General features: G+C 69.1%; 2 protein-coding genes and 1 non-coding gene across 3 annotated transcripts; 2 read left to right on the top strand and 1 right to left on the bottom strand.

Moving 5' to 3' along the window:
- Window positions 1-130: 130 nt before the first annotated feature.
- GRIN3B (glutamate ionotropic receptor NMDA type subunit 3B) lies at window positions 131-8484 on the top strand. Its single transcript, XM_077860864.1, has 9 exons — window positions 131-793; window positions 1971-2578; window positions 2873-3905; window positions 5091-5236; window positions 5480-5595; window positions 5671-5822; window positions 6037-6201; window positions 6289-6347; window positions 6467-8484. Exons 1-9 carry the CDS (start codon window positions 131-133, stop codon window positions 6822-6824), a joined length of 3300 nt encoding a protein of 1099 aa, XP_077716990.1. The 3' UTR covers window positions 6825-8484.
- On the bottom strand, window positions 6868-15292 carry TMEM259 (transmembrane protein 259). Its single transcript, XM_077860767.1, has 11 exons — window positions 15047-15292; window positions 11022-11300; window positions 10410-10509; window positions 9493-9603; window positions 9141-9263; window positions 8953-9053; window positions 8807-8864; window positions 8589-8672; window positions 8354-8486; window positions 8186-8285; window positions 6868-8080 (listed from the first exon to the last, which is right to left on the bottom strand). Exons 1-11 carry the CDS (start codon window positions 15275-15277, stop codon window positions 7535-7537), a joined length of 1866 nt encoding a protein of 621 aa, XP_077716893.1. The 5' UTR covers window positions 15278-15292; the 3' UTR covers window positions 6868-7534.
- A 502-nt stretch (window positions 15293-15794) lies between these two features.
- Window positions 15795-15901, top strand: LOC144291283 (U6 spliceosomal RNA). The gene has a single exon (XR_013358591.1). It is a non-coding gene; the product is annotated as a U6 spliceosomal RNA (small nuclear RNA).
- The last annotated feature ends 2069 nt before the right edge of the window (window positions 15902-17970 follow it).

The raw sequence follows: 17970 nt of genomic DNA, 5'->3' as shown, positions 1-17970 counted from the left end.
GCAGAGCGCACTCCAAGGCGCGGGTCTAGGGAGACCCGGAGGTGGGGTGACCACGGGGGCCGACTGAGCTTCCCGGGCCTCAGTTTCCCCGGCGGCAGCGGGCGACGTTCTCGGGCTGGGAGGGGCAGGGATGCGCGTGGGGGCTGCTCCTGCCCCCTCATCCCTTGCGGGTGCTCGGCCTGGGCGCTCGGGTGCGCGGGGCGGGGCGGGCCGAGGCCCCACCCACTCCCCGCCCCCGCCCCCGCCCCCGCCCCGGGCCGTGGTCCTCCTCTGGGGGCCGCCGACACCCGGGCCGGGACAGCGAGCGGCGCGCCGGCGGGGACGCCTCCTCCGCGCCGCCGGCCACTTTGGGATGGAGTTGGCGCGGCGGCCGTGGCCGTGGCCGTGGCTGTGGCTGTGGCTGTGGCTGGCGCTGGGGCCGCGGCCCGGGCCCGCGGGGGGCCACCCGCAGCCGTGCGGCGTCCCGGGGGGCTCCGTGCGCCTGGGCGCCCTCCTGCCCCGCGCGCCCGCCGCCCGCGCCCGCGTGCGCGCCGCCCTGGCCCGGGCCGCCCTGGAGCCGCGGCCGCCGCGCAACCTGAGCCTGGAGCTGGTGGCCGCCGCGCCCCCCGCGCGCGACCCCGCCTCGCTGGCCCGCGGGCTGTGCCGGGCGCTGGCGGCCCCGGGCGTGGCGGCCCTGCTGGCCTTCCCCGAGGCGCGGCCCGAGCTGCTGCAGCTGCACTTCCTGGCGGCCGCCGCGGGGACCCCGGTGCTGAGCGTGCTGCGGCGGGAGGCGCGCGCGCCCCTCGGGGACCCGGTACGCGGGGCGCGCGGCGGGCGAGGGGGCCCCGGGGCGCCGCGGGGGCGGGGACGGGGGCGGGGGCAGCGGGCTTCCCGGGACGCCCAGGAGGCCCCGGACCCGGCCGCCCTGCCCCTGCGCCTTCGCCGGGGGCCGTCCCGCGGGCAGCGGGGTCCCCTTCCCGCGCGGGGCGCTCTAGTTCCCAGGGCAGGGCCGGGGCGGGGAAGGGAAGCAGGTGTCTCTGCGCCACGTGGGGGTGCAGAGGGTGCGGGGCGGGGGCTGCGGGCGGAGGGTCTTCCCAGCCCCCGGGCGGCTGGCACTCAGGCCCCTCCGTCCCGCACCCGCCGCATCTCTGGGGCTTATTCGCTTCTTGGTTGCACCCCTGGGCCTGGATTTGGGCCCGAATACGTACAAAATGGGACAAGGAGGCGACAGGGTGACAGACAGGGCTCTGGGTGCCCCGTGGTGCCCCCCGAAGGACCCCCTGCCCAGGACAGCGAGGGGGGCTGGAGGTAGGGATGCGGGGACCGCGGGGCCCCCCGCCCTCCAAATCCACCCTGGAGCCCACAGCCGGGCTCCCCTGCCCGCTGGGCGGAGACGCCGACCCGGACAGGCCTGGGGTCTCCACGCCCCTCCCCTGCCGCGACCCGGTGGGGAGGACGCGGGCCCAAAGCCGGGCCTGTGGCGCCCTCTGCTGCCGCCCCCGGGAACTGAGCGCCTGCGGTCGGGCGGGTCAGACTCCGGGGCTGACTCCTGCGCACCGCGCCCACCTGAGATGTCCGCTAAGCCATCTCGGCCTCCCCAGGCTAGAAGCAAATCCAAGATAATTTTCTGGGTTCAGAAAGGCCCCGCAAGGCCCAGGGTTGCCGGGGAAGTCTGCAGAGAGGAGGAGCAACGGAGCTGGGTTTTGCAGGATGTGTAGGAGTTGGCGGGCATACAGGGGAAAGGGATTGTAGCTGGGGAATGCAAAAGTGGGACGCTACCCGGGCGGCCAGAGCCAGGAGGGTCGGCCCTGAAGGTCAGGCCAAGGAGCTGGGCTCGGTGCCGATGGCAGCAGGGAGATGAAGGGGGTATAGGGCAGGGAGGGCTGGAGGCCGGCGCGCTGCCGTTTTGGAGGTGACATCTCCTCTCGGAGCACCTGCTGATGGCGGTGGGAAGGGTGCGGTGGGCCACGGGTCGCCTGCCCTAACTGTGCCCACCCCATTGCCAGAACCCGTTCCACCTGCAGCTGGACTGGGCCAGCCCCCTGGAGACGCTGCTGGACGTGCTGGTGGCCGTGCTGCACGCGCACGCCTCGGACGCCGTCAGCCTGGCGCTGTGCCGCGTGCGGGACCCCGGCGGCCTGGTGGCGCTCTGGACAGCCCGCGCCGGCCGGGCCCCGGAGCTGGTGCTGGACCTGAGTCGGCCAGACGCAGGCGACGCGGGGCTGCAGGCCCGCCTGGCCCCCCTGGGGACCTCACCCAGCGGCGCGGCCCCGGCCCCTACGGCCGTGCTCCTGGGCTGCCCCCTGGCCCGAGCCCGGCGGGTGCTGCAGGCCGCGCCCCCCGGGCCCCGCTGGCTGCTGGGCACCCCGCTGAGCGCCGAGGCACTGCCCACCGAGGGGCTGCCCCCAGGGCTGCTGGCACTGGGCGAGGTGGCGCGCCCCCCGCTGGAGGCCGCCGTCCACGACGCCGTGGAGCTGGTGGCGCGAGCCCTGAGCAGCGCAGCCCGTGCGGAGCCGGAGCGCGGCCTCCTGTCCACGTCGGGCAACTGCCACGACCCGCAGCCGGCTGGGCCCGAGTCCCCAGGCCGCCTCCTGGCCCGGTGAGCGTCCTGTGGACTCACGCCTGCCTCCGAGTCCAGACGGGCACCGTTATTGGGCACTTGCTGTATACGGAGAGCAGGTTGTGTCCCTGAGGTGGAAGCAGAGCCGGAGCCGGGGACTTGGGGGACGGGGCTTCGGGAGCAACACGACGGGCAGGGCAAGGGGACCGGGAGGCTGGCGGGAGCGGCCAGGCCGAGCCCTGGAGGGTGAACACACCTGGCTGGCGGGGCCGAGGGCAGAGGGCTTGCCCAGGGCTCCTCCCCGCCCCCTGACCTTTGCCCCCTGCCCCCCAGGTTCCTGGCCAACACGTCCTTTGAGGGCCGCACGGGGCCGGTGTGGGTGAGCGGCTCCTCGCAGGTGCACGTGTCCCGGCGCTTCCGCGTGTGGAGCCTGCGCCGGGACCCGCTGGGTGCCCCCGCCTGGGCCACGGTGGGCAGCTGGCGGGCCGGGCGCCTGGAGCCAGAGCCGGGGGGCGCAGCCGCGCAGCCCCCACTGTCCCCGGGGGCCCGGGCCCGGCCCAAGCTGCGCGTGGTGACGCTGGTGGAGCATCCGTTCGTGTTCGCGCGGGAGCCGGATGAGGACGGGCAGTGCCCCGCCGGGCAGCTGTGCCTGGCCCCGGGCACCAACGACTCGGCCGCCCTGGACGCGCTGTTCGCCGCGCTGGCCAACGGCTCGGCGCCGCGCGCGCTGCGCAAGTGCTGCTACGGCTACTGCATCGACCTGCTGGAGCGCCTGGCGGAGGACACGCCGTTCGACTTCGAGCTGTACATCGTGGGCGACGGCAAGTACGGGGCCCTGCGCGACGGCCGCTGGACGGGCCTGGTGGGCGACCTGCTGGCCGGCAGGGCCCACATGGCGGTCACCAGCTTCAGCATCAACTCGGCCCGCTCCCAGGTGCTGGACTTCAGCAGCCCCTTCTTCTCCACCAGCCTGGGCATCATGGTGCGGGCCCGGGACACGGCGTCGCCCATCGGCGCCTTCACGTGGCCGCTGCACTGGTCCATGTGGCTGGGCGTCTTCGCGGCGCTGCACCTCACGGCGCTCTTCCTCACCCTGTACGAGTGGCGCAGCCCCTACGGCCTCACGCCCCGCGGCCGGAACCGCGCCACCGTGTTCTCCTACTCTTCGGCCCTCAACCTCTGCTACGCCATCCTCTTCGGGCGCACGGTGTCCAGCAAGACGCCCAAGTGCCCCACGGGGCGCCTCCTCATGAACCTCTGGGCCATCTTCTGCCTGCTGGTGCTGTCCAGCTACACGGCCAACCTGGCCGCCGTCATGGTCGGGGACAAGACTTTCCTGGAACTGTCGGGAATCCATGACCCCAAGGTGGGCAGCTGCGGGGCCCAGGGCTCCCAGCCGGGGGGTCACCCACTGCCCCAGCTCCCGTCCCAAGACGCCGCCGCGTGCGGCCTCCTGCTCCCGGAAACACTGAGCACCTGGAGTGCATGTGCCAGGCGCCCGGGGCCCAGCTGGGGCCAAATGGGTGCCGATCCCCAAACCGCAGGGGGAGGCATCAGGGATCTAGAGAAGCGACCAGGTGGGGTGTGAGATGGCTACGGGGTGCCAGGGAGAAAATAACAGGGAGCCCCAGGGGGGCCGGCTTCTCAAATGGGAATTCCTGGTGGGGGGGTGACATTCCAGGGACCTCTATGTAGACATCACGGAGGAACGCTGGCAGAGAAGGCACAGCAGGTGCAAGGGCCGGGGCACAGGCAGCGTGGAGGAGAGGAGGGTGAGGAGGGGACACGCAGGGGCACCGGCAGGGTGTCTAAACAGAGACAGAACGTCCCCGCCTGCCCACCCGGAGCCCCCGAGGGCTGTGGGCACAGCAGAGGTGGCCCCCAGGCTTCCCGTTTCTCTTATTTAATGAAACACTTTCAATATTCCTGAGCAGGGAGCAAGGAGAACCGGGAACGAACCCACTGTCCCGCTCCAAATCCCCGCCCCAGCCGCGGGATTGCCGGGCATGTCGCCCTGCGCGCCCTGGACGCCTTCCCGCCACCAGGGTCCCCATCCCAGCTGCCCCCCCCCGTGTTTGAACGTGGGTCCTGACCACAGACCCCGCAGGGAGCGTCCTCCCCGCCTGCCTCTCCGCGAACTTCGTGCAGGAGCGACCCCCAGGGCGCGTCACCCAGGCCACAGCCAGCGCGGGCTCGGGCCTCGCCTCCCCACGTGGCCACCCGAGCTGGTTAACGAGCTCCAAGTGCTGCGCCGACGACAGCTCGCGCCCAGGGGTCCCCTCCTCGGAAGGTTCCAGACGGTCCCGCTCGAGGCTCCGTCCGACTGGGGCTGGTGTTCCGAGGGCGCGGCGGCCGGGCCGAGGGCGCGGGAGGCAGGGGTGGGGCCCGGGGGGCGGGGCACGAGGGCGCGGCCGGGGCTGGGCCTAGAAGGGCGGCTCGCCCCGGCAATCCCGGCGGGTGGGGCGGGTGGGGCGGGTGGGGCGGGAGAAGCCGGCGAGACCCGGGGCCGGGGCCAGGCCGAGCGCGCCCCGCTGACCAGCCGCCCCCGCAGCTGCACCACCCGTCCCAGGGCTTCCGCGTGGGCACCGTGTGGGAGAGCAGCGCCGAGGCCTACATCAAGAAGAGCTTCCCCGACCTGCACGCGCACATGCGGCGCCACAGCGCGCCCACCACGCCCCGCGGCGTCGCCATGCTCACGTGAGGCCCGGGGGGCGGGGCGGGGGCGGGGCCTGATGGGGCGGGGCGCCGGGGGCGGAGTCAGGGGCGGAGCCTGAGTGGGCGGGGCATTGTGCGCGGGGCGGGGTGCCAGGGGCGGAGCATTTGCACAGGGCGGGGTCTGGGGGCGGGGCCGGCCAGGACCGGGGGCGGGGTCCTCGGGGGACACCTGGAGCCGGGGTCTACGGGGCGCGGCCGCTCGTCCCACTGCCCGATCCCCCGCAGGAGCGACCCCCCCAAGCTCAACGCCTTCATCATGGACAAGTCGCTCCTCGACTACGAAGTCTCCATCGACGCGGACTGTAAACTGCTGACCGTGGGCAAGCCTTTCGCCATGGAGGGTGAGGGTCTTTGGGACCAGGGGCCCTGGGGAGGCTCCTCTGGCGCAGTGTCCTGACCCAACCCCTGGCCCCCAGGCTACGGCATCGGACTCCCTCAAAACTCGCCACTCACCTCCAACCTGTCCGAGTTCATCAGCCGCTACAAGTCCTCCGGTTTCATCGACTTGCTGCACGACAAGTGGTACAAGATGGTGCCTTGTGGGAAGCGCGTCCTCGCCGTGACAGAGGTGGGGGGGCCGGGGCGGGGCGGGCCTGGGGGCCCCGAGCCCGCGCGGGCCGAGCCGGGCGGGCGCACTCCTATTCCCCCACCGAAGCCCAGCCCCCGCGTTGTCTGGGGGGACTCCTGGCTCCCAATCACTCGGCGGCCGCAGGCGCCCCTCTGCCCAGTGTGCCCCCAGCCGGGGCTCCCCGCGAAGGGCTCGTGCCCACGTGTGCCCCCAGACGCTGCAGGTGGGCATCTACCACTTCTCCGGACTCTTCGTGCTGCTGTGCCTGGGGCTGGGCAGCGCCGTGCTCAGCTCTCTGGGCGAGCACGTCTTCTACCGCCTGGTGCTCCCGCGCATCCGGAGGGGCAACAAGCTGCAGTACTGGCTGCACACGAGCCAGGTGAGGGGCCGAGCGGGCAGGCGGGGGCGGGGCGACTGTGACCCCACGGCCTCTGTCTGACCCCACGACCTCTGTCTGCGCGTGTAGAGAATCCACCGCGCCCTGAACACGGAGCCGCCGGAAGGCCAGGAGGAGCCGGAGCCGAGGTAAAGGCCCTGGGGCCCCTCCCCAGCCCCACAGCTCTGCCGGCAGCCCCCATGCCGGCCCTCCCCACGGGGGACCCCGACCCCGGAAAACGACCAGCCCCGTACCCCGACATCCGCAGGGCGGAGGAGCGGCAGGACACCCCGGCGGCCCCTGCGGGCCCGGGGAGCTGGACGCGAGCGCGCCGGGCCACGGCGAAGGAGCGGCGCGTGCGGTTCCTACTGGAGCCCACGGTGGCCGCCGCGGCGCCGGACGGCCCCGTGTGGCTCTGCTCCAACGGCCGCCTGCCGGCTGCGCCGCCCTCGGGCCCTCCGCGGCCCGGCGAGCTGGAGGAGCTGCGGCAGCGCATCGAGGACGCGCGGGAGCGCCTCCGCCAGGCCCTGGTGCGGCGGGGACAGCTGCTGGCCCAGCTGGGGGACGAGCCCCGCGACCCGCCCCCGCTGCACGCCGGCTCCGAGGCACCGGAAGCGGCGCGGTGACCCACCCCGGCCCTCCCTGCCCGGCGCACGGACGCTGCCCCGCCGCTGTCAACAGTTTATTCTATATACAAACACAATTTTGTACACTGCAATTAAATAGAATGGAATGAGCGCTCTTCTGCATTCCTCACCGAGTGATTTAGTTTGGCCACCAGCCCTGTCCCACTCCCACCCCAGCAGGGCTGGACCCCCACGCCTGGCCACCGCATCCCCAAGCCCAAGGCGTGGACTTTGCCCTCCCGGGACCCCAGCCCTGGTACACACACCGGGGGTCAGGGGCCGTGGAAAAGGCACTGAGCATGATGGAGCACCAGCCGAGCGGGCCGGGACAGCGAGGGTGGCCCCCACCGGCGTTCACCTTAGTAGAGACTTGTCCGGCTCTGCTGCCAAGGGACAGCTCACTCCACACGGTTCACCAGCCCTCTCCAGAACCTTCCATGGAGTCCCCACCCCCCCTCTCTGTGGCCTGCCTTGATTCGATTCGCTGGCTGAGGGGGCCCACCACTAACAGCAGGAACAGGCCTCCGGCAGGCCCCACATAGGGGAAGAGGAACCCTCCTTTGGGCCAACCTGATGGACCCCGACACCACCCAAGGCGCTGGCCAGTCCCTAGAACCACCGGGACAGCCTCCCCGACACCCGAGGGCTCCAGCCGGGTCACACCCAGTGGGCCTGCATGGCCAGGGACGGGGTGGTCAGCTGCCCAAGGCTCAGGAACCGACCTCTGGGGGTGGGTCCACTGGGGTTGTGGGTGCAGAACTGGGCCCACTCACCCCGGCAGCTGGGAGCGCTGTGTCATGTGCCAGGGAGTTGCTGGAGGGGGCACTGTCCTGGGGAGCTCGGGGCAACCCCCCACCAGGGCTCAGCGGACCAGCGGGCCGCCGTTCCAGGAGGGAGGCACTGAGGCCAGACAGGAAGGAGGCGTCTGTGATCATGGCGGCCGTCTCTGCCATCCAGCCCAGGTCACCGCTGGCTGCCGCCGCCACTGAAGCCGCCGCAGCCACCAGAGAGCTGGGTGCCTCAGCCACAGGCCCGGGGCCCCCACCAGTGCCTGGCAAGCCAGGGCCCAGGGCGGGGGGCTGGCCAGCAGGGTCGGGGATGGTGGCTGGGGCACCCCCGTTGTTGTTCAGGTCATCCGGAAGCGCCGTGGGGGCCCCGGGGCCCAGTGGCGGGGTCTGTAACAGCATCTCCTGGATTCGGATCTGCTGCAGAATGGCAGGCAGCTCGTAGTGGTGGAAGAAGTAGATCATGGAATGCTGGAGGGGTTGGGGTGGGCTCTGAGTCAGGCCAGCACCCAGAGCCAGAACCCCACTTCCACAGAACCCTCAACAGGCCGGGCCCCAGGTGCACGGTCCCCTCACCTGGATGAAGAGCCAGGAGGTGACCAGGGCCAGGCTGCTGTACTGCCCGTTGAAGCGGTAGTGGTAGGCGTAGAAGGCGAAATGGTACAAGTAGAAGAACCTGCAGGGAGGACAGTGAGGCGCCACCCAATGCCCCCGCCCCAGCCCCCCACGGACCCTGGTGCTCACCGCAGCCAGTGCCTCTTGCTGGTGTTCGTGTGGCAGCAAATGGCATCGTACTGGTCGGCCAGCCAGACGATGAGGATGATGTAGAAGGCCGTGGTGGTGTCGTTGAAGAACTCCGACATGATGGCCTCCATCCCTGCGGGGATGCGGGGCCGGTGGGTGGGGCCGCTGGGAGGGCGGGGCCGCCGGGGGCGGGGCAGGGGGCGGGTCCGCCGGGGCGGGGGCGGGGCGTCCTCACCTACAAGGGCCAGGATGACAGTGAGCAGGGGCGCCGCGGGGAAGGCGATGGCCATATTCATCTCCAGCATCTGCAGCAGGTCCACTGCGGGCAGAGAGCGGCGGGCGGGCAGACCGGGTGAGGTGCCCGGCGGCTGGGTGGGGTGGGCAGGGGGCCTCCCGGGCCTGGGGCTGAGCCCACCCCTCCCACCCGGCTGACCGGCCAGCAGGGACACTCACCAATGAAGACAAAAATCTGGTGGTGGGAGTATCTGAGCAGCATGGAAACGCTGAGGGTCTGCAAGCGAGGGCCGCAGGATTGCCTCAGGGCGGCGCCGCCGAACCCCGCACACCCCGCCCCGCCCGCCTGTCCCCGCAGCACTCACGAAGATGACCATGATGACAAAGGCCGCCAGGTAGGACGTGCGCGCCATCCACATGCTCACGAAACGGTAGTGCTCACCAGACACCACGTTGCGCAGGAAGCCTGCTCGGAGGTAGGGGGGAGGCCATGAGCGCCTGCCCAGCCGCTGCCCTGCGCCCAGCCCCCACCTGGTGCTGGGGCCCGCCGAACCCTTGTTCTCCTCGTTCTCCGCCAGGCCCTTGACGCTGGACATGAGAATGTCGTCGTAGCCCAGGAACTCGGCCAGCAGCAGGCGGCTGAAGCGGTCCCCGAAGCACTGGTCCCGGGAGGGGTCTGTGGGCAGGCAAATGACAGAGTGGGTGTGTGGCCAGGGCCCCCACCCAAGCAGCACTGTGACCCTCTCGCCCCAGGATGCCGAGGAGAGAGGAAGCTTCTGCAGCTGGGAGAGCAGACACAGCCCCCAGACCTGGGACCCCAGTGCTTCCGGGCTACCCCCAGGCAGCCTATCAAGAGACCCTGAGACCTCAGAGAGCCCCACGGCCTCGCTCTAGGGGACACTCACCCAGGGTGACCACCATGACGGGGATGCTGAGCCGCTGCCGCGTGGCCTGTGACAGCCGTAGGAAGCCATACTCCAGGGAGTACTCCACCACATACTCGTCCTGGGGCCATACTGTGGGGACAAGCCCAGTGAGCCTCAGAACCCTGGCCTAGCCCTGTTCCCTCAGGAGCTGGGTGAGCACTCCTGGTGGCCCTGGGGAGTGAGGGGAGAGGCAGGGCCCGCCCACGGCTCAGGGCTTGGGGAGGCTGGTGGAGCACCTGCATGCATCACACAAACCACATGGGACTTTCAGAGCCCCCATGACCCCTGCCCACCTCTCACAGATGAGGCTCCCAGAGAAGGAAACCAGTTACTGGGGGCTCCAGGGCATCTGTCACGGCCCCGTGTGCTGATAGATGGGGAAACTGAGGCAGAGTGGCCATTCTCCCAGGTCAGCACCAATGGCCACTCAGACCCTTGGGCCCTCTGCATCGGGGTGCGGCCCCAGGTGGTGACCCCGATGTGACCTGCTGCACACACCTGTTCAGCCCAGGAAACGTGTATTTTTTTTGTTTTTTAAGATTTTTGTTTGTTTGTTATGTTTTTTAAGATTTTTAAGAAATCTCTCTGCCCAGGGGCGCCTGGGTGGCTCACTGGGTGTCTGACTTCAACTCAAGTCATGATCTCGGGGTGCTGGGACGGAGCCCTGCATTCCTGTCCAGCTCTGTGCTCAGCAGGGAGTCTCTCTCTCTCTGCCCCGCCCCCCACTTGTGCACACGCTCTGCTCACTCCTGGAATACGTACACTGTACAGACACACACGTACACAAATAAAACCTTTAAAAAGTAGAAACGAAGAACAAGACTCGAACTCACAACCTCCAGATGGAGGGTCACCCGCTCCCCTGAATGTGCGGGCCGGGTGCCTGCGGTGTGTACCTTTTGTAGGCGTCTCTGGGAAGGGGAGCTCCTGGCTGTCATTTGGGGCCTCGGCACCGCCCGGTGGCTTCAACACCTTGGGCTCAATGTCCAGCTCGAACTGCGGAGTGCCAAGAGGAAGGGGTCAGCTGACTGCAGGGCCCCGCACTCCACCCCCTGCAGCTGTGACCTCCAGCCTCCACGGGGACACCCTCCACCCAGCTCCTAACACCCCACTCCTTACACCCAAATGCTCCACCCTAACGCCAGCCACGCTCCTGAGTGGCCATCTCTAGGGAAGGGTCTGCACCAACCACGGGACCCCCTAGCCTCTCGCTGCTTGAGCAAGTCCTTCCCTGCAGACCGTGGGCGCCGCACATCCGCCTGACCCCTGCCCGTGCTGGCAGCCACCTGCACGTCTCTGGTGACAGGGCGTTCACCACCCCACAGGTGGCCACCTGTCTAGGACAGGCAAGACCGGCTTCAAGCTCCTAGGAAGCGTCCCCACAAAGGGGCCAATCCCTTTCCAGGAAGGGCTGGGAAACGGCCCAAGGCCCTGCCCCTGCCCGCCACAGTCCCGCCCCAAGACCAGCAGGCCCAGTCGAGCCAGGGGCCGGGCCGGGTGCCGCTCACCTTGATGGAGGTGTTCCCGAACATGTCCACGGCCAGCTCCTCCTCTTCCTCCTCCTCCGGCTCGGGGCTGCCCGGCTCCACGGCCAGGCCGGGGAAGCTGCCGCGACGGCCGCCGTCACAGAACTGCAGGAAGACGGGCGCGCGGCTCGAGTTGTGCTGGACCTCCACACGCAGGATGCCCTCCCGGGGCCACTTGTCCCGCACGTGCTCCAGGCAGTTGATGGGCGAGCGTGAGAAGACGATGTGGATGTAGGCCAGGACGAAGAGCACGAACAGCGCCTGCGGGCGGGAGCCGGTCAGCGCGGAGGCCCAGGCACCCTGAGGCCCTGCTCAGGAGGCGCTGTGCCGAGCCCGCTCCCGGGGAGGCCCCGGAATGGCCCGGAGCCAGTGGGGCGGCCTCTCCCCCGCGTGGGGTCCGGTCAGACAGGCTCGGGCCTGCCCAGCAGCCTCACGCGCTGCCCTGACCTCCCAGCTACACACAGCCTGCCTGGCCCGACCCCTCCCGCGCTGGCAGGGCAACCTGCTGCGTCTCTGGGAGGCAGTGTCCCCATCTGTAAAATAGGGACCGTGCAGCTCTCGCCCAGGGTGACCCTGCCCCCAGGGACATGGGGCAGGGGGCTCCTGGCAAGGGTGGGTGGGGCCAGGGGAGCTGCTCCCCCCATCCCCCTCAGACTTGCCTGCTGTCAGCAGCGTGGAAGGAGGGGGGGGGGGTGAGCGGCTACCCTGCGACGCCCCACCAACAGCACCTCTGCTGCCTTGTAGGTGCATCAAAAGGGCCATCCCTCCCCCTGAGCCCCCCTCACGGTCTGATGGTTGCCCTTCTCCGAGGCCTTGGCCAAGGGTCACTCCCCCAGACAGGATGCCGCGTCCAGGCATCACAACTGTGTACCCGCCACCACCCCAGCCCTTGGGAAAAGGGCCCAGCTGGCCCGACGTGACGGTTCTGAGAGAAGTGGGTGCAAGGAGCTGGAGACCCCAGGGGCTGTGTCTCCTCAGGCCAGTGCAGCCTCCAACACACCGGCTACTCGCGGCCACATGGCCAGCAGCAGGGATGCCACGGCCCTGTCCCTTCTGTGCTCTGCCAAAAGCCCTGTACGTGCTGCCGTGCCATCGTGGACCACGGGCCCTGCACGGGGCAGACACCCCATGCTCTCATCCCAGCCAGGGGGATGCGGGGCCAGGGGACGGAGAAGCTCCGTGTCTGAGCACGCTGCTGCGATCCGGGCCCAGCTCCGCCTGAAGCCAGGGCCCACCCGCTGACTCCAAAGCCTCCTCTCCAGATGTGCCCCTGCGGGACGGTGATGTGGACACTACAGACCCCTGAGCAGAGCCCAAGCCGCCCTGGAGCCCCAGGTGCTCAGGTCACGGCAGGTGCTGCAGTGACAAGAGCGCTGGAGCCCATGCCTGGATGGCAGCGTGGAAGGCCAGCTGGGGCCCCACATGCCTGCAGAGCCTCCCACAGGGCCCAGCCCCTCTCCCCAATATCGTGTTTGCAGCTTGCCAAGCTGGAGACGGGAGGAACGGGACCCAAGGCAGCCTCAGGAGGTGGCCACAGCTGTGCCCCGAACTAGGCTGCACTTTCCAGGCCCAGATGTCCACAGATCTGAGAGAGGCCTGACGCGCAGTGTGGCCTGGTGCCAGGGGATGTCCGGGCACTCCTCCCAGGGTCACACATGCATCTGCCTCCACCCCAGTGTGCAGACGGGAAAACCAAGGCAAAGGCTGCATGGTCAGAAGAGGTGGAGCCGGGAATTAAACCCAAAGAACACCTTAGACAGAAGCTGGGTCCCAGAGGGAGAGGACAGCACAGGACACACCTCCAAACGACCGAGTACAGTGTGAGCGACCTATCCTACCGAGGAAGCTCACAGAACTGAGGCGGGCTGGTGGCGCCAACGTGTGTGATCCTCCTGAGGGGCCTCCAGGGCCGCAGTGTCACCTTGGTGCCCTCTCCAGCAGCTCCGCGAGGGGGTCTCCACACCAGCTTCTTTCTCCTGCCTGAAAGCCCCAGGTCTATTGCCCTCGACTAAGCAGAGAGGTCCCTAGAGACAGGGCCAGGACCGCCCACCCTACCTGACAAGGCCTTCCTTGGTCTTCCCTCAGTTTCCCCATTAGAAACAGGGGGTCAGACGCAGCTTTGGTGCCTCCAGAGACCTACGACACCCATACCTGTCCAGGCCAGGCAGCAGCCAGCCCTGCATGGGTACCTGCAGCCCCTCAATCTCTACTGCCCCATGTGACCCCATGCCTCCAGCCCCACTGGCCTTGCTGACCTGCCAGCCCCGGTGCCTTTGCACATGCTTCTCTGCTGTCTCCCGAGGCCTGAGGCTGCTGATCTCACACAGACCCTGCCCCACTTGGCCACTCCTGCTCTGCTCTCTGTGCTGTGGCACAGAGGAGGTGTTCACGGACTCCCATTCACAGCAAGGACCCTGGGGCCCTCACACACCTAACACACATCACAGTGACCCCGAGGGTCACCTCCACTCTTCAGAGCGGGAGGAGTGGCTAAGGCACTTAAAGTCAGAGCCCCCCTTACCCTACAGGCATCGCTCAGCAGCTGCAGGGTCTAGCTGTCCACGGTTCTGAGTCCGACCGGACAGGTTGGTGCAGCTAGTGTGACTGCTCCATGGCTCGGAGGTCCTGGTCTGCCCTCGATGCCAGGAAAACCAGGAGAGGCGGAAGCCAAGGCTGCCAGAACCCGGGCCCCAGCCACTGCCTCTCACAGCCCTGGGGGCCCTGGGGGGCTGGGCTGGCTCCTGGCCGCGAGCTTAGCTGAACAGGCAGCACAGGAAGAGGCAGCCGTGAGGAAGTCCACGAAGGGACCTCGATCTCCGCACTGAGCTCGGAAACTGGGCAGGCAGGAAGCAAAGGCGTGGAGCTTTCCGGAACTTGCAGTCACCTCACAAATCGGCGGGTCCCAGCCTGCACTATGCAGACGAGCGACGCGAGCGGCACCAGGGGTCGGGCAGATGCACGAGGTACACGAGGCCTCCAGGCTTTACCCCACAGATCCTGGTGCGGGCACAAGAGCCGCCAAGACACCTGACTACGACACCAGGGACGGCTGTACGCCGGGTTGGCCCAAACACACCATCTGCTCCCAAGTCAGGAGGCGGCAGGGCAGGACGGAGGCGACCAGGACCTGCTCCTGGCGAGGGCTGAGCTCCTGATCCTCTGCGGAAGGCAGTGCCCCCTCCACCGGGGGGCATCGCCCACACAGGGGCTGGGGATGCTCTGGGGGCTCCGCGCAGCATCCGGCAGTCTCGCAGGCCAGGGGACTTCCCGTAGACCGGCAGCCCGCGCTGTGGGGTGGCTGTGACTGCGCCCTGTCCACCAGACCCCAAAGTGCCACCGGCTCCTGACAACCTGGTCTGGCCAGGACTCCCAGTGCCCCGAGTGCCAGCTTCAGCCCCCTCTGCAGACAAGGGGCCCAAAGGTCACGGGGCATCTCAGCATCCCCAGCCCTAGTGCCGCAGCACTGACGGAGACGAGATGGGCGGCTGCCCAAGCCCGGACCACCACTCTGCTCAGGAACCCAGAACCTTCTCTGAGACCCCTCCCCAGGACCTAGGCCGGGGCCAGCCCCCCTGAGCGACGAGGCTCGGACAGGCCGCCTGCTAAGGCAGCAGAGCTGGCTGCGCCCAGGGCGTCCTGCCCCAGGTCACGCTCCCGAGGGTCTAAGCGGAGGGGGCGGGGTTGGGAGCCCGGGACTAGGCGCAGGTGAAGGCGGAACGGGGAGGGGCTTCCAGCGCACCGAGGTGGGCACGGGGCGTGCCCTGGCAGGGGAGGAAGCCCCGGGGCTCGGGGAAACCCAAGATCTGGGCCCGGGTCGCGCGGCCGGAGGGGAGGCCGGGGCGCGGGCGGGCAGCGCGGGGGCAGGGGCCTCCGACCGCAAGGTTAAAGGGCCCGGAGCGGGAGGGCCCGCTGCCTCGGCGGGGGCGGGGTCAGAGGTCGCAGACCCGGGACAGGGGTCCGGCCGCTGGGGTCAGGGGTCAGGGGTCAGGGGTCGGGGCGTCGGTCACCTTGAGCAGCACGAAAAACTCGAAGAGACGGCGGAAGGCGGGTGGGAAGAGCCGCGAGTAGGTGACAGCCATCTTGAAGAAGAGCGCGTGGAAGAGCCGGTCGCGCACGTTGATGAGAGGGTTGGGGTTGAGGTTGGGGGTGCGAGGCCCGCGCGCGGGGACCGGGCCGCCGCCGCCGCCGCCGCCGTTGGGCCCGGGCCCCGGGGCCCCGGGCGCCGCGTGCTCCGACATGCCGCCCAGCGTCGCGCCCTAACGGCCCGCGGGTCCCCGAGGGCGCCTCCCGGCCGCCATCGGCCGTCCTCGCCGTGGCCGCGCTGCTCACCGACGCCCGGTCGCCGCCGCCGCCGCCATCTTCCGCCTCCGCGGCTTCTGCTGACGCCAGCGAGTCGCCGCGCCGGCAAGAGCGGCTCCCCTGCGCCCGCGGGGAACGCTGGGATGCCGGCGGCCCGCCCACGGCGGCCCCGCCCTCTCTCCGGGCCAGGGGCGGGGCTGCGTCCGGTCCGGGTGTTTTGCATATCATCTCCCAGAAGCCTTCGCGGCTGCCAAGCCATACTTGGGGGATCGCATGAGGCCACATTTGAGGGTTTGGGCGCGGCCAGAGACACCCAAAGCAAGCAGGACACCAGGAGATACTCACTTACATGGAGGTGCGGGAAAATCGCGGCGAATGCGGATACACAGAGTGAGCCTAACTGTAAAGTCATTTCATTTTTGCACTTTAAATAGCTGTGCGCGACACTTCGGGTGCGTGCTCGCTTCGGCAGCACATATACTAAAATTGGAACGATACAGAGAAGATTAGCATGGCCCCTGCGCAAGGATGACACGCAAATTCGTGAAGCGTTCCATATTTTTGGCCACGCGAGGGGGAGGCCCCGACGCAGTCCTAGAAGCGGGCAGGCGAGGGGAGCCCACCCCGCAGGCACCAAGGCCCCCAGGGGAGCCGAGCTGGGTCCCGCGGCCCCACACTGAGGGGAAGGGCCCGGGGCCTTGCTGCACTGCAGCCCCCAACCCCGCGCCGGGGACCCTCCAGCTGTGGCCTCCCGGCCCGCGGGCATCACCCGGGTCCCACCCGACGACCTGGGGGACCCCCCCCCCCGCAGCCCTGCATCATTTGACACCCCCTGCGGCCCCCCCAGGGGTCAGTCCTGGACGGAGGAGCGGGTCCCGGGTCCCGGGTCCCGGGGTCAGGGCGGAAGGCAGCCCCTGACCTCCCAGGCCCCCTTGCCGGGCTCCCACCCAGAGCCCAAATTCCTAACCTATTAACACGTGTTGACGCGACCCCTTATCTCAAGTTGCGCTGCTCCGACTGCGTCACACGGATTCACCTGTTCCGCGCTGGCGGCACATCTAAGGGCGCTAAGGGGCCTTCCAGAAGGAGAGGAGGCCCCAGGAGCCAGGTGTCCCCGCCCCGTAGGGTCCCCCGGCCCGCTGGGGCGTCGGGACTTGAACCCAGGCTCCAAGTGGGGGCGCTCAGGGCGGGGACTCCCACGGAGTTATGTGATTCCCGAGGTCTCGGGTCCTCCCTCAGGCCAGTTCCGACATAGTAATATCGGAATAATATTATATGTTATAATGTCCTAATATCCTAAGCTTCCGGATCCCGGGATTTTGAGTTTTGAGCTTTGGGATGTCTGAGTCTGGCTTTCTTGGGTGCCGGGAGGTTGAGTGTCCGGAACCCAGGCCGGCAAACGATCTTCTGTAAAAAAGCCGAAAAAGCCGGCATTCTCGGCCTCGGAGCCCAGGGAGTGTCCGCGGACCACGGTGACACGCGGCGGCCGTGAATGACCGGACGCCGGAGGGGGGGATGACAAAACTTTAGTATTATGTGGTTTCCGCGCCTGCACGAGAGGATTCTTTTCAACCACTTAAAAAGGTAAAAAACATCGTGAGCGCAAGGGTCATACCAAAAAAAAAAAAAAAAAGATTCTGGAATCCGGATCTGGCCCAGGATCCAGAGGAGGCCGCCGGCCACAGAGACGGGAGGCTGAGCACACACGTGGCTTTAAGCTCTAGGCCACATCACAAGAAGTGAAAGAGGACGGTGTCCGTCGCGGGCGGCAGGTAGCCGGCCACCGGCCAACACTGCGTCCCAGCCTCCCCGGAGAGAAGCCCGCACGGCGCCAGGTCACGCCGTTTGCTGCCCGAGGTCGTCGTGCTCCCCGCACCCCGCACCCCGCACCCACACCGGCAGCTCCGGGTCGACAACCTACCCGAGCAGGAACCCCCACGCCTGCCCAGGCCGGTCCACGCCGCTCTGGGATCCGACAAAGGTCATCTCAAGTCGGGGTGAACTGCGGTCTAAGGGAAGGAGGTCTTCGCGGCCCGGCGGACAGCGCGCTGGGAGGGCTGCTGGGACCGGGGCCTCGGGACATCGCATCCTCTCCTCCGTCCCCGAGTGTCCCTAGAGTCAGGTGGCTGGACAGGCCGAGGACACCCAGGGCCCCGCAGGCTGCGGCAGGGGCGCAGGGCGCAGGCTTGGGCACCACTGCTGCCGCCTCTGCTGGGCACGGCTCCCCCTGACACCCGTGCCCTGCAGGACCTGTCCTGGGGGCCCCCATGTCGCAGCGCCCCCCACCTGGATGGCAGCAGCCGGGGTGTTCCGCACTCAGAGCCGCGCCGCCTCATCTGTGACCCCCTGTGATGCACTGGCTCCCCTTCTACAGATAAGGAAACTGAGGCCCAAGGCCCACCCACAGAGGATGCCAGGCAGAGACCCTGTGGGTACCTGGGGAGGGGACCAGGGGGGACCAGGGGACCAGGAGGTGCGCGGCCGGGGAGGGGGCAGGGAGAGTGGCCTGGAGCCCCCACAGGGCCGGCAGCCGCTGGGCAGGGGCCAGACTCCTACACCTGCTTTAAAACCCCACCTCCCGCGCCCCCTCCCGGGGACCCCCGCTGCCCCTCCCGCTCCCTGCGCCCTCCTC

The sequence above is a fragment of the Canis aureus genome, chromosome 19, assembly GCF_053574225.1.
Source record: "Canis aureus isolate CA01 chromosome 19, VMU_Caureus_v.1.0, whole genome shotgun sequence".
Lineage (NCBI taxonomy): Eukaryota > Metazoa > Chordata > Mammalia > Carnivora > Canidae > Canis > Canis aureus.
This window is presented reverse-complemented; position numbering and strand designations above follow the sequence as displayed.

Coding starts and splice junctions, on each gene's coding strand:
- GRIN3B (XM_077860864.1), top strand. CDS start 131: ATGCGCGTGGGGGCTGCTCCTGCCCCCTCATCCCTTGCGGGTGCTCGG. Junction 6,202..6,288: donor ACTGGCTGCACACGAGCCAG/GTGAGGGGCCGA, acceptor CTGCGCGTGTAG/AGAATCCACCGCGCCCTGAA. Junction 6,348..6,466: donor CAGGAGGAGCCGGAGCCGAG/GTAAAGGCCCTG, acceptor CGACATCCGCAG/GGCGGAGGAGCGGCAGGACA.
- TMEM259 (XM_077860767.1), bottom strand. CDS start 15,277: ATGTCGGAGCACGCGGCGCCCGGGGCCCCGGGGCCCGGGCCCAACGGC. Junction 10,510..11,021: donor TCGGGAACACCTCCATCAAG/GTGAGCGGCACC, acceptor GGCACTCCGCAG/TTCGAGCTGGACATTGAGCC. Junction 8,487..8,588: donor TGTCATCCTGGCCCTTGTAG/GTGAGGACGCCC, acceptor GCATCCCCGCAG/GGATGGAGGCCATCATGTCG.